The sequence below is a fragment of the Blastomyces dermatitidis genome (assembly GCF_000003525.1).
Source record: "Blastomyces dermatitidis ER-3 genomic scaffold supercont1.1, whole genome shotgun sequence".
NCBI classification, from domain to species: Eukaryota; Fungi; Ascomycota; class Eurotiomycetes; order Onygenales; family Ajellomycetaceae; genus Blastomyces; species Blastomyces dermatitidis.
In genome coordinates this window covers 1,617,468-1,631,976 of record NW_025544774.1, presented here as the reverse complement: position 1 = coordinate 1,631,976, position 14,509 = coordinate 1,617,468, and the positions used below count along the sequence as shown (strand labels likewise).

At 30.3% G+C, this 14,509-nt stretch overlaps 1 protein-coding gene across 1 annotated transcript; it reads left to right on the top strand.

The window, feature by feature from the left end:
- Positions 1-6,006: 6,006 nt before the first annotated feature.
- BDCG_00263 (peroxiredoxin Q/BCP) lies at positions 6,007-7,430 on the top strand. The gene is made up of 2 exons (XM_045415784.1): positions 6,007-6,559; positions 6,801-7,430. The coding sequence occupies exons 1-2, from the start codon at positions 6,205-6,207 to the stop codon at positions 7,112-7,114; spliced, it is 669 nt and encodes a 222-aa protein (XP_045271647.1). The 5' UTR covers positions 6,007-6,204; the 3' UTR covers positions 7,115-7,430.
- The last annotated feature ends 7,079 nt before the right edge of the window (positions 7,431-14,509 follow it).

Genomic DNA, 14,509 nt, shown 5'->3' with positions numbered 1-14,509 from the left:
CTTTCAATCTAACTACTTTTGAAATTCATTGATAAGTTATAGAAGAAGAATATCTCTACTACAGCTCAAATTCAGAAGTTGAAGAAGAAAGAGTTCAGTTTGAACTTGAAAGAGACAGACTCTGAGTGAGACAGTGCTGCTAAGAAATCAAGTCACTGATAACTAGAAGAATATGAACTTCTACTGCTGAATAATTCAGTCTTTATCTCTCATAGCAGAATAATGCATCAGAAGTTATTGAGAATTCATTATAATAATCTTCATACAGAGCACTTTGAGTTAGAGAAGACTGAGAAGCTTCTAAAATATAAATATATTTAAGACAAGCTCTGAACAGATGTTAAAGAGTATATTAAAACTTATAATATCTGTTAAAGAATAAAGATTCTGTGATATAAGTAATACAGTGAGTTGATACTACTGTCTGTTTCAAAGAGTTTATAATAGAATCTATTGATGAATTTCATAGTTGATCTGCTGAAGTTAATAAGAGTCAAAGAATATAACTCAATTTTAATTATTATTAACTGCTTCACAAAGATAACTAGATATATTTCTACTTATAAAAAGATTAAAGCCTCTGAATTGACTGACCTGTTTTTAGATATCATCATTCATGATTACAGTGCTTCAAAATCATTGATAACAGATTGAGAATCTCTCTTCATTAGCAAATACTGATCAGCTTTTTACTATTATCTTATAATAAGATATCTTCTCAGTACTGCATTTTATTCACAGACTGATGATCAGACTGAATATTAGAATCAGATACTAGAATAGCATCTTTAAGTATTTTATTCATATTATCAGAATAATTAACTCAAATATCTTCTGACTGCTGAATTCATATATAATAATACAAAGAATGTAATCTTAAAGATATCTTCTTTCTATACTTATTATGAATATAATTCTTTGTTACTCAGTGATGTTATGAATGATATTTTAAAGAAGAGAATAGACAGTCAGAATGTTGAACAGATACAGAGAATGAAGTATTTCTCAGTATCAGAAGTAAAAGTGAGATTAAAACTTTTAAATAAAATTTATAAGAAGACAGTGAAAAGCATTCACTATGCTTAGAAGTAGTAGATAAAATACTATAATTAAAAACATCTTCTGATGAAGTTCTTGATAGAGAATTAAGTACTACTTTCAGCAAAGAATATCAAGATAATGAGACTATATAAAAAGCTTAGTGAGTAATGACTAGAATCTTTTCTAATAATAAGAGTGATAAGTAAGTAGATATATAAGTTGAAATTACTCACAGAATTGAAATCAATTCATTCTATTTTTCACATTTTCTATTTAAAGCTCTATAAGTAATATTCTGAGATAAAGTCATTTCAGCTGAATAGTATTGAGATTGAGAGTGATACTAAATATCTTATAAAGAAAATATTGAATAAGTGAATATATTACAGCAAGCTTCAATATCTTATTAAATGAGAAGATTATTTATTATCTGAGAATTTATAAGAACTGCTTGAGCATTTGAAAAATACTGAGAAAGAGATTGTAAGCTATGAGACAGCTAGTAGAGACTGCTCTATTACATATCAGAGATATTAAACAAGAAATATCACTTAAAACTTCTCATTTTTCTCAAAGAATTTTTTAGAGATAATCTCACAGTGATAAATCAGTATCTTATAGACTCTGTAGCACTCTTCTTCTATTTTCTCTCAAAGAGTTTTTTAGAAGTTTAATAAGACTATATAAGTATAAAATTCCTGAAGCAGTTAATAAGAAAGAGAAAGAAATATTTGAAATTAATAAAAAGATTAATATTAATTAATTCATGAGTCACTGCTAATCTAATGAGACTGCAGCTTATTAAAAAAGTAAAAAGAGAAAATCTCAGAGTCTACTCATTAATAATCACACTCTTATCAAACTTATTCTTCACTGTTAAAGTCTCTGATATCAGCATCTTTATCTGCTGAGAAGTTAGTACTATAGTACTGCAGAGAAGTATGCTATAGAAGAGTATAAGAGATGCTGAAAGTATTAACTTATTAACTTATAAAGTATCTCAGTTATCTGCTTCAACTGAAGTAAGATTCTCTTTAATCAGTAATTGATCTTCACAGTACTTTTAATAGTGATATCAGCTAATCTCTTCTTAAGATCAGTCATTCTGAGGTGTTTTTTCATCTCAGAGATTTACACTTTTATCTTCTTTTACAGATGAGTAAGAAGAATCTTCTCAGTCTTGATAAAATCTGTTAATACTTGAAGCTCTGAGACTCTTACTCTATACTGCTTAAGCATCTAGACTTCTTATCAGAGCTGACATGACATCTTTCTATGAGATAATACTTATAGAGAGACAGAAGTCATTATTACAGATGTAATGAAAATAACAGAAGTAAGAGAAGAAGTGAATATATAAGATCTCTCTCTTCTTCAACTGTTTAACACAGTATAGATAAGTAGTGATGTCAGCTAGAGACTGCACTGAAGCCTTCTCACAGAGAGAAGACAAAGAAATCACAGAACTCTGCAGACTCAACTTAGCAGTATTTCAAGCAGGACTCAGACATGCTGTGAGAGAGAAACTACAGATTGAGCTTCTCAGAGTCACTGTTTCTGAAATCAAGCTCTCTCTGAGTTTCTCTTCAAATAATCACATGAGGTCATATACTACTGTATTGACTGAAGAGAGAAGCAGTGTCACAACAGCAGTGAGAAGAGTAGAGAACAGACTGAATATGAATAAACTGACTGACAGAAGAAATGATATCTCACTACAAGGCATAGTGACTACTGCCACAGCTGTAAAAGAAGTAGAAGAAGAAGAAGATGTAATAATGAGAGTAATACTTCTGCAGCTCATTGACATCATCATCTCTGTCTTTAACCTGACTTTCTTGATAGTCACAGAGGCTGTCACTGCACTACAAAGACATTTGTTACTTACTAGAAAATATCAGAATAAGTCTCTTATTGTCTCTCAAGAATGATGCTCTCATGCACTCACTATTGCAGATGAGAGAAGAGGGAAGAAAAATGTGTCATAGAGAGAAGAAATCTTTTTGAAAAATCCTGCTACTACTGTTAGCTTTGTCTCTAAAATACATCACTTTTGCAGGGAATTTCATACATAGAATGAAATATGATAAGAGATCTGTAAGTCACTTATTAACTATATTTTTTCACATTTCAAATTGATATATAAGAAACCTACTTATCATGTGTTTAATTTGAATAAAGATGAGAAAAGAAAGATCTATACAGTCAGTAGAAAAACTCATCTATTTCTTTATATCACATGCAGTACAATTGATTGACAATCATTGCTATATAATAAAGATAATTCTTAATTCAGTAATCTTGAGAGTATAGAGACTATATTCTTAAAGAGAAGAGTATTATCATGCTTCTGACTGTGTCAAGACCTCACTGCAGTTTCACACAGCTCATTATTTCTATACAAATGATTTCATTCTGATCAAACTGGTTTTCAATCACTCTATAACATCATTCATATATATTATAGAAAGATTCAATTAATAAATATAAGAATCTTACTTCTATATGAGATTAGCAGATTACTCTTTCTTAATAACAAGATACTGCTGAGGTATCACTTCAGCTATTCTCACTCATGAAATGAAAGAAGAGTATCTGCTCATTGTCTATATAGAATAGCTAGATACTGACTTCTTATCAAAGAAGTCAGTGATTTGTCTTTTTCTTCTACTGAAATATATATAAGAGTTACTGTGTGTCTCATACAATCTTCTTAGTATACTAAGTATTATATCTGTAATATTCTCACAATAACTCTGTAGCCTACAAGCTCACTATTCAAGCAAGATAGTCAAGCTCACTTATACAGCTTCTCAAATAACTATCTCTATATGACACTGCTGACTAGTCACCGCTTCGGTTCCATCATATTACAATATTATATATATTATTAATCACAGTGAATATAAGAATTGCATTCATTATTATCTTCTCTTTAAATTATTATCATCTGATCTCTTCAAGCTTCTGTTTACAAATTTAAACAGAAGCTAATTTTTTCTCTGTTTCACTGAGACATTCTCATAGTTATTCTCTGAATCTTTCTCTAATACAATGTGATTGATATAAACAGACACTGATTCATTCTTTGAATAAGAAGACACTGATTCTTCTCTTAAATATGAAGATATATAGATTAATCAGCAGTTGAAAGCAATGTGTTCTGATCAGTTACAGTTAATATACACTTTACATTGATGTTGATCAGTGACTTCTTCAGAAGTGATTTTAGAGACTCAGAAGCCTGTTCAGACAGCAGAGACTCTTACTTATACATAGATATTCAAGTCTACTCAATTCATGACATCTGCATTATTGTTATTTCTCAGCACAGGTGTATAAGTCACTGAGATATAACATCTTCTATCACTGTTCTGTATATTCTTAAGCTTGATAAGATAGTTATTTATTATCTGAAGCTATATACAGAAGTCTTCATAAGTTGAGTCTTCATCTATACTTATAAAAGTCTGTAAGAGTTTGAAAGTTAATGTCTTCTTGAGCATGTTAATCTTTATTCAATTCTCTCAAGACTGATCACCTGCTTCTAGAATCTTAATATTAAAGTCAGAAATAAATGTTATAAGAGAAGTATTTCTCTGTCAGATACTCTATAATTAATCTAATACTTTCTGTTGCATGACAGTGTCTTAAAACAGAATATCAAGATATTTCATAATATTATCAGATATTCATAACACTGATTTACATACTTTCATTCATGAATGAAACTTCTATTTCATATAATCTTTCAATTATTCATTGATATATCAATCTTGATTAATTAATGAACTGATAACATCTTCATCTACACTCAGTTTCATAAGCATCTTTATTCTTTATAATGAGTAGAGAGTGAGATCAGAAGTATTAAAATATACAGAAGTATTTAAGTGTTCTTTCAGTGCTTTTATATTCAATTCTATAGATGTTGAAATTGCATGAGTTCTTATTAAATCTCTTCATATTAATGTTATTGAGTTGCATGCATATCAGCTATTTATTATTATTATAGTTTCAATATTGCTCAGAGTCACTGTAATACTATATCTATACTTATATTCAGAGATTCTCTCATATTATCATTAGACATGATTATATTAATTATCAGATATATAATATCTGTAAAAGTGTAATTGTATTCTTATATATCTGAGTGTCAGAACTCTCAGATCTTTTACTGATATTCTCTTATAAGATCTTATTCTCTTTGTAAGATCTTATTACAGAGCTAGAGTGACTGATAAGCAAGCTTCTATCTGAGAATTATCTGAGAACTCAGTGTTCACTTATTTGTGTTTTTCTCTTTCTTACATGTTGTTACACATTCAGATTTCTTCTCAATGAATAATCATTCCTGATGAGAAGACAATGTGTGAATAATTATTTTCTAATAAGAAGACAATGAACATTTTTATAGTGTAAGAGACCTACACTGAATAGATTGATATAATATTGATAGGTCTTATATAACAAAGATAAAAATGTTAGAGAAGAAAAGAAAGAGAAAGTGCAAGAATCAGTGATTGAGGTGGATATTTATACACATATGTGGTGGTGTATGTGGTGGAGCTTCAGGGTGGAAGAATATACGCATGTTTGTAGCGGCCGAGGATCAGCGATTGAGAATGGCCAAGAATCAGAGCATATGCTACGCGCGTTCATAGCGGCCGCGGATCGGTGATCAGGAATGGCCGAGAATCGGAGTGTATGCTACGCGCGTTCGTAGCGGCCGCGGATCGGCGATCGGGAATGGAAGAATCTATGGAGTGTAATGGAATAGTCTATATGATTGATCGGGCGCAGCCCGCCACAGAAGAGAAGAGAAGAGATGATATTAATTAGAGCTAGATTAAATAGATTACATAAATTACACTAAAACGTGGCAATACAGCTGATCTTTCATATTATCCAGTAGTTTATGTGTATTTAATATACTAATGTACACTCAAAAATACGCTAATTGTGTCCTCGCGGCCAGATGAGGGGATACAAGATTAACATTTAGTAGCATGTTGATATTCACCTTTTATGTGCAGGTTATAAGAGCTTGCACAGACAACTGAACACACTTTTAACTACATTGATGCATCCAGTCCATTTTTAATACATCTACTGTCTACCGTTCCAGCTCTCCACCATAACAGTAATAATTAAGAAGAGATGGTTGAATTACGGAAGCGCAAAGCTCCCCCTAAGCTCGTTGAGGCCAAGAGCAGAGCAAAAAGAAACAAAAAGGCGACAAAACCTGACGCAGCAGCAGCAGCTGCTGTTGTCGCTACCGAACCAGTACCTAGGATAGAAAAGGCCGTGAAGACGACGATAGCCTCTAGAGTCACACCTGTGACTACCTCATCGCAGAAGAAAGCTCCGAAGATCGGTGATACAATTGACCTTGATAAGATCGGGACTGATATCACTACTCACGATGGAACTCAGACGACGTTGAAGTCACTGGTTGAACAGAGCACTGCGGGCGTCGTTTTGTTCACCTACCCTCGTGCTTCAACACCTGGCTGTAAGTAAATGGTCGCACTTCTTTTATAAACAATGTGAAATGCCTGGTTCTCGCGTAGTGTTTAACGCGTATTCTAATACTTTGATGGGCATTGTTCCCGATATAATATGCTCATATCCTTCTCAAAGAGAAATCACTCTTCACTCTTTACACTCTTTACCTCAATGACTGGAAGCTTTTGCTTTTCCACTTTTATCTAAATAACATGCTGACCCAGCTAATCAATAAAACTTAATAAAAGGCACCACCCAAGTCTGTCTTTTCCGCGACCGATACGACAAGCTTACATCTACAGGATTGTCCATCTTTGGGCTCTCTGCCGACTCGCCCAAAGCAAATGCGAATTTCAAATCCAAACATAACCTCCCCTATACTTTACTCTGTGATCCTACAGCTAGTTTGATTGATGGTCTTGGACTGAAGAAAGTGCCCAAGGGAACTGTACGTGGTGTTTTTGTTGTGAATAAGGAGGGTAAGGTTCTCTTTCTGCAGTCTGGCGGACCGGCTGCTACGGCTGATGCTGTCCAGGAGCTGGTGGAGAGTGATTTGAAGTAATTGAATCATTTCTTCGTGGACAGAGGTAGTTTCTTTGTCAATAACTACATAAGAGAATAGGTCTTTGATATTGTGGCGGATGTATTACTTGCGAAAACAGAATTTTCCCAGCCCCCCCTGAAAATTAGTAGCAAAACGCTGCCAAAAAAATCAAAATATTCACATTTCTCTAGAATTATTCAATTATCATTCAATACACATCTTTATCAATCAAATATCAATCAAATATGTGTCTTTCTTACCTTTATCATCAATATACTATCTCAACTCAGTGATTTCATCATCAATGAAACTGTACACTTTCTTAAGAATAGTTATATGCCTGCTGAGATTGCATAAAGTATTGATTGCCATCTAGTCACTGTATATTATTATTATTCTTCTTCTTCTTCTTCTATTATACTCATATGCAAGCACAGCTTATGATGAGTCTTTGCGTGACATTAAATACAGGCCAAGTGTTGGTTATACAGGAGGAAATACCGGTGTTGAGACCACACCAAGATAACAAGAACATAGGAAATACAAAGGAGTGACAATTAGATACATGCAATAATAACTTCTCATCCCAGGAACATAGAGCAATTTATTGGAGTGATTTGTACACCTCTGTATTTATTAGAAACCTGAGGTGCTTGGGTTCCGGATTTAATGTATCCCCTGCGGGTTTCAAACCCACACGCCTTGGTTTCACCAAGGAGCTACCGGGTGGCCGTATTAACCATTCAGCCATCAGGGCAGTCACTGTATATTAAATTCAATGAAATCTTTACTGCTTTGAAACTACTAGCCAATTCATTGACATGAATATTCATATGAGTAGAAACTCAGTACAGATAAATTATCAGTTTTAATATTCTTCTCTTTTAAATTTTTATATCAGAATTTAAAATCAGTTTAAGATTTATTTAATTATTATAAATCTGACTATTTCTAAGTCTTTTTAAAGTAGACTGACCGTGTGACCGTGTCTGGGACCAGGACCAGATTTTTTGATAGTTTCATTACCAATTCGACTGATCCCATTACACGGTTTTAACATTAGATAGTAGTCTCATACTGTCCCAGTGAGACTTACTGTCTACTCTTGTCACATTTTCCAAATGAGACCATGATTTCCACTTCTCAATTTAAATTATTTTTATTGCTTTAAATGACTTTAAATCTCATTTGAGTGTTATCAAAAAGTGTTACTTTTTAAAAAATTAAAAATAGTCTAAAAAAAACCTTAAAATGTCTAAAAATAGTAACTTTATGCCAAGAATGGGACTAAATGAGACCAAATGGGATCACTTTCTCATTTTTTTCAAGTCATGGTTCCATTTTAAGATCTGATATATAGTCACTTTACCTGTTTTTTTGATAGCCAGTCCCAGCGGGATTCACGCCAAGAAATGTATGGGACCAGATCAAATGAAATCAAACGTGAAATTCATGGTCCCAGCGGCCAGTCTATTTTAAAGCAGCTTAATTATTAGAGAATATTTATATCTTTTTAAAACTATTTTCTCTTTTATAAGATTTTATTTCAATGAGTTTGAAAGCTTTCACTATTATAAATAGTTTAGTATTAAAGACTTCAGATTCACAGTCTGAATTTCAGAAATCTGAGAAAAATTAATATTATCTTCAGTATAAACAATGTCTGTATCTAATCTGTTTAAACTCTTATTTTGTAAGCTATCTGAGTAAATCAGAATAGAGTCTTTTATATTAATTATAAAGATCTTCTTTAAATACTGTTTATATTCTCTCTCTTTAGATAGTTCACTTATTTATAAGTCTATAAGAGATTTCAGCTTTTATCTTCAGAGAAATATCTTCTCATGATTAATTTTCTTAATATTTAATAAAGAAAATTGATTTTTAATCAGTGAATATAGTCTGTATAATTAAGAGAGTGTTTTCTTTAAAGAATTATTTTCATTTCAATTAAGAAATTTATTTCAATTTAGTTTATTTTCTGAGTTAATTAATAGAAATGAAGAAGAGACTCTTTTTCTAATTATATAATTTAAGCTTATCTTTATAACTCTCAGAGTATAAATTCATACAGATCTTTTTAAATTGAATAATAAAAGAAGAAATTGAAGCTTTAATTTTCATTATTTTAATAGAAGATGATTTGAATACTCTAATTCTTCTCAAAGCTCTGTTTTACAGACTTTGAAAGAGTTTAGTGAAATTTTCTTGATTATTTTATCAAACTTAAACTTTATAATTAGCTACTGAGATAATACAGACTATATATAACTATTTTATAGTCTGAAAGAATAGATCTCTCTCTGTATTTAATAGTTTAATTATACTATTCAGTAGTCTCTCTGTCTTGATAGTTTATTATTGAATATAATATTTAAAATTCAACTTGAAGTTTAATCATACTTTTAGTTATTTAATATTCAAACTGAGTTTAATCTCTTTATTTAAAAGAGTGAGACTTAGTTTTTTCTCATTACATCTGAAAAAAAGTGAATTAACTCAGTTTTATGTATATTAAATTAAATTAGATTAATATCTACTCTAATAAAGATTTTCTTTACTGCTTTTTCAATCACTTCTAAATTCTCTTTAATTGTTTTTAAACTATAGACTAGATTAATATTATCTATATAACTGAAAGATCTTATAATTTTCATCTCTCTATTCTTGAATAGATATACAGTGTACATTATAAATATAATAGATAAGATTAAAGATTCTTACAGTACTTCTATTTTTATCTCAGTCTTATTTTATTTCATTTTATTAAAGAATAGTTGTATAATTCTTTTAGATATAAAACAGTTAACTCATTTTATTTGTAAGAGGCCTACGCTGAATAGATCAGTATATTATTATAGATCTTATATAACAAAGAGAAAAATGTTAGAGAAGAAAAGAAAGAGAAAGTATGAGAATCAGTAATTAAGATGAATATTTATACATATATATAGTAATGTATATAATTGTAAGAATAAGTACTCGTAGGCGATTATTCAGGTGTTTGCAGCTTGATGTGATATGTACTGTTAACTACTAGAAGTATTTATAATAGAAAGATAAAATGTAGAGATTAAATATATAATAGCATTTAAGCTGAGTTATAAATAGTATTTGTGAACTTCAGTCTATATAGTTGTGTGTAGTCAAGAGCTGCTAACTCTATTAATTACATGAGAGATAGAAATAGAGATAAAGAATCTGTAAGAAGTAGAATTTCTTATATACTCTTCTCTCTCTAAGACTTTATCTGTGAAGCCTTTCACTGAGTGACTTTATAGAGTCAGCTCAGTACTGCAGTAATACTCACTAAAAATCCTTCATATCTATATAAAAAAAACCTTAGTGAGAAAAAATCTCTTATTATTATAAAGAGAAAAGAGTCTATCACTCAGTTTCTTATTTCATGAGATTCTTTATAATCTACAGATTCTTCTCTGACTATTACACAGATTCATCTCATATCTTTTATACAGAAGAATTCTGATTGACTCTCAATCATTTTCATGAGATTCTTATATAATCATCATACAGATTCATCTCACAGATGAATCACTCTCTGTGAGATCACTCTTATTAAAGAGAAGTATTTGTAAGTTGATTTTTCACTTATTCTCACAAATCATTATTCTTTAACACTGTAGAATTATGAGGAATTTTTCATTCTTTTATCAACTCTGTAGAATTATAGAATCAAGATATTCATAATCTGTAATCACTCTTTATAGTTATATAGAAAGATTTAGATCTGTAATTTACAATTACTCTTTATTTACTAGAGTAATCTGACTATTCTACAGAATCACTTACAGTGTAAATAAATCTCTCTAAAGTAGTATAAATATCTCAGATCTGTCTGTAGAACTTTATCTTCTTTTTTCTTTTTCTGTAACAGCTCTCATTCTTATAAACTGTGAGTATTCTTATTCATTCATGAAGTGTTTTTACTCAGATAATAGAGAGAGAGTATTTCTGACAATGTTTATATATTGATTTAAGAACTTCTTAAGAAGAAAAATTTTTTCAATTCTAATATATTTATAAATAATGTCTGACTGCTGCTGAGCTTCTTATAAGTATCTCTGCAACTTCTCTGATCACTTTTTATCAGCTGATAAAGCAGAGATATTACTGTTTATAACAGTATCTTTATCTCTCTCAGTCTCATCACTGCATCTGATCTTTGAACTAGTGATCAATTTCATGTCTTCTTCAGATCAGCTTCTAACTCTAAGCAGTGTAGTTCTACTCTTTGCTGTAAGTCTCTCTGTAAGTAATTTCTTACAGACTCTAGCTAATAGTTCTTATAAAGCTCTCAGTGTTACTAGTGTCTTCTGCAGCTCTGTAGATCTATAATTACTTCTCTTCTATCTGTACAATCTCTGATCAGATATATACAAATATGTCTAGATTCTCTATTAACAGTTCTCACACTGCAGCACATTTCTGCAATCTCATAGTTAATAAGAGATAAGTTTTCAGATATCTGTAAAATTCAGATAATTAAGACAATGAAAATGTCATGAATTTATAATAAGAGTTAATCTGAATAGATGAGCTCTCTCTCTATATCTCAATTGTTTTCAGACTGAATACTTCAGTATAACTGAGAAAGTGAATATAGCTTTATAAGAGATATCTGATTATATATACAGATGATCAGCTCTCAAGACTCTGCTGTAACTGTATATACTCTGATATCTAACTTTTCTGAAGTCTGTGTATTTCTGATAGTCTTTATATCAAATGTAATAATTGTCTGTATTATAGATATGATACTCTCTGCTTCTTTAAAGAGAAAAATTAATAGTTGTAAGAGAATTGAGTATTACAGATATTAAGAGTATAAGTGTGAGTTTTCTTTGTTTTTTCTTTATTAATCTCTAAATTATGTTTATAATCCTGTTTTTATTTTCTTTATTTTTTATCTTTAATAAGAGTATAATTTCTTCTTTTCTTTGTATACATTGCAGACTTGTTCATCTCAGTAGAAACTCATTATCTTATAGACTAGAATTTATAAATAACAGTATTAATATCTTTATTACAATCAGATTCTTAGCAAAGACTGTATCATTCTGACTTATTAGAATTTACAGTATAAAAGTCATATCTCAGCTTTCACAGATATCTTATCTGCTCAGATAATTCTTATGTAAACTTATTTATCTTATCAGAATACTCTTATCACTGAATCTTGAATCAGAGCTTATAATCTCACTTCTCTGAGTTAATAATTTCTTTAATCTAATATTCTCTTTCACTCTCTAGTACTTTATAAATAGAGTGATAAGTCACAGAATTCTCTTCTAAAAATTCCTTATATTTATAAAGTAAAGAGACATGAAAAACATTATATATCTATAACTCAGATAACAGTTTTAATCTATAGAATTATAAGCTAACTTTCTTTATAATCTTATAAGACTCTATCTGTAAGAGATTCAGCTTCTTACTAGATCTTTATATAATAATATTTTCTAAACTTAGTCAGACTCTATTATCTTTTTTAAAACTCTTTATAATATACTTAAAGTCATAGTATCTCTTCTAATACTTCTAAGTCTTTGTCAAGAATTTACAGACTTTCTCTCAGATATTCTGAATTCTCTCAGCTTATTCACAGATATTATCACACTCTATAGTGTACTCTCACAGATTTATCAAGATTATTTATGAATAAGTTTCAGTGAGTATCTTAAAGAGAGTTTTATCTGTACTGATATACTTTAAGTTATTATATATAAACTTTATAAGTAATAATTAATACACTCAGTCAGTCTGATTGTAATTAACAAAGTATCACAGATACTATTTTAATATACTCATCAGATATTTTATTTAATTATCTATCTATTCATGAAAAGCTATGCTTAGATCTCATAAGATCTTCAGTATAGTTATTAAATCAGATCAGAACTTCTCTATAAAGATTAATTCTCTATCTGAGATAATATTCACAGATAACTTATATAACTGAATTATATTATAAATGAAGATGTAAGTTAAATTCTTTGACTTTAAGTTCTTACAGATGAATATAAAGTGTGTTATCTTAATAAAGTAATTCACTATTATCAGTATACTGTCAAAGCAGGTATTATATATATTCTTACTTTTAGAGAGACTCATAAGAGTGTTTATTTCTAGCTATTCTCAAGATTTCTATGAGATGAGTAGAAAAGTAAGTTCTTTATATAATCTGAATCACACTATTTACAAATTCTGATAAATAGTATAAGAATTCACTATCTTCTTCATAAGTTCTTATATCTTCAGTCAGAAGTATTTTCTTATAAATAACTTATAAGTTCTAGTATATGCATTCACTGTCAGACAACCGCTCCACCACGAACTCGCTCGATTTTTCGAATAAGAACCCGCCGATAGATTCATCGAAAAGCCCTCGATCATACGAGCATTTTGACCCCATCGCCGACCGCATACCCCGTGTGATGGTGGAGTTATCCAGCCAAACATGAACCAGATGTTGTTCAAAACTCCTGTGTGGGATTATCCCCCATTCTCCCCTATCACACCACAACCCCGGGCCAAATTGCCATACAAATTGTAAGATGAAGAGACCTAGTCATATGCATCAATCTTCTCAATTTTGAAAGATCTCTGATCTGTAGTTGTGAAGATATCTGAGAAGTGATCTCTGTGAAAACCCTGTTCATCTTTGATGTTTCAAAACATCAATGCTAAGTCTCACCCTTGTACCGCTCTTTCTAATCTGACCCATTCTCAGCAGAAAAATACAAAAAGATATCTCAATGATAATATCAAGCATATAATTAACAGTCACTTCTGAAGTATAATCTTCACTGTCTGTCTTCTCTTCAGTGTATCTAGACATCAATGTCAAGTCTCACTCTTGTATCACTTCTCTCAATCTGACTCATTCTCAACAGAAAAGTACAAAGAGATATCTCAGTAACTGTACTTAATACATAATCAGCAGATATAATAACTATAAAATCAGTATATCTCAAGATCTGACTGAGCCTTTGATCTCTGCACAGTGAGATATATTAAATCTAGTTTTAATATCTCAATATTTAATAGATTTTATAAGAGATTGAGAACAGCAACACTAAATTTCTATTGAATTTGAGAATTAACTCTATATTAATATAATCATTGACAAAGTCTTCTATTTAAAGATATAAATAATCAGTTTCTCTACATCTCACTGATAATATTTACATTATTATATAGAAACAGACTTATATTCTCTATAATATCAAGACTCTGAAGAGAGAAAGTCTTGATAGAGAGTATATAGTAGTATATATCTTAACAGTTTCTATCTCATTCTTCTACAGCAGTTAATGCAAAAAAAAAAAAAGATCTTAGAAATAGTTTTTTACTTCTCTTAAAAAAGTAAGATCTTTTTCTCTGAGTTTTATA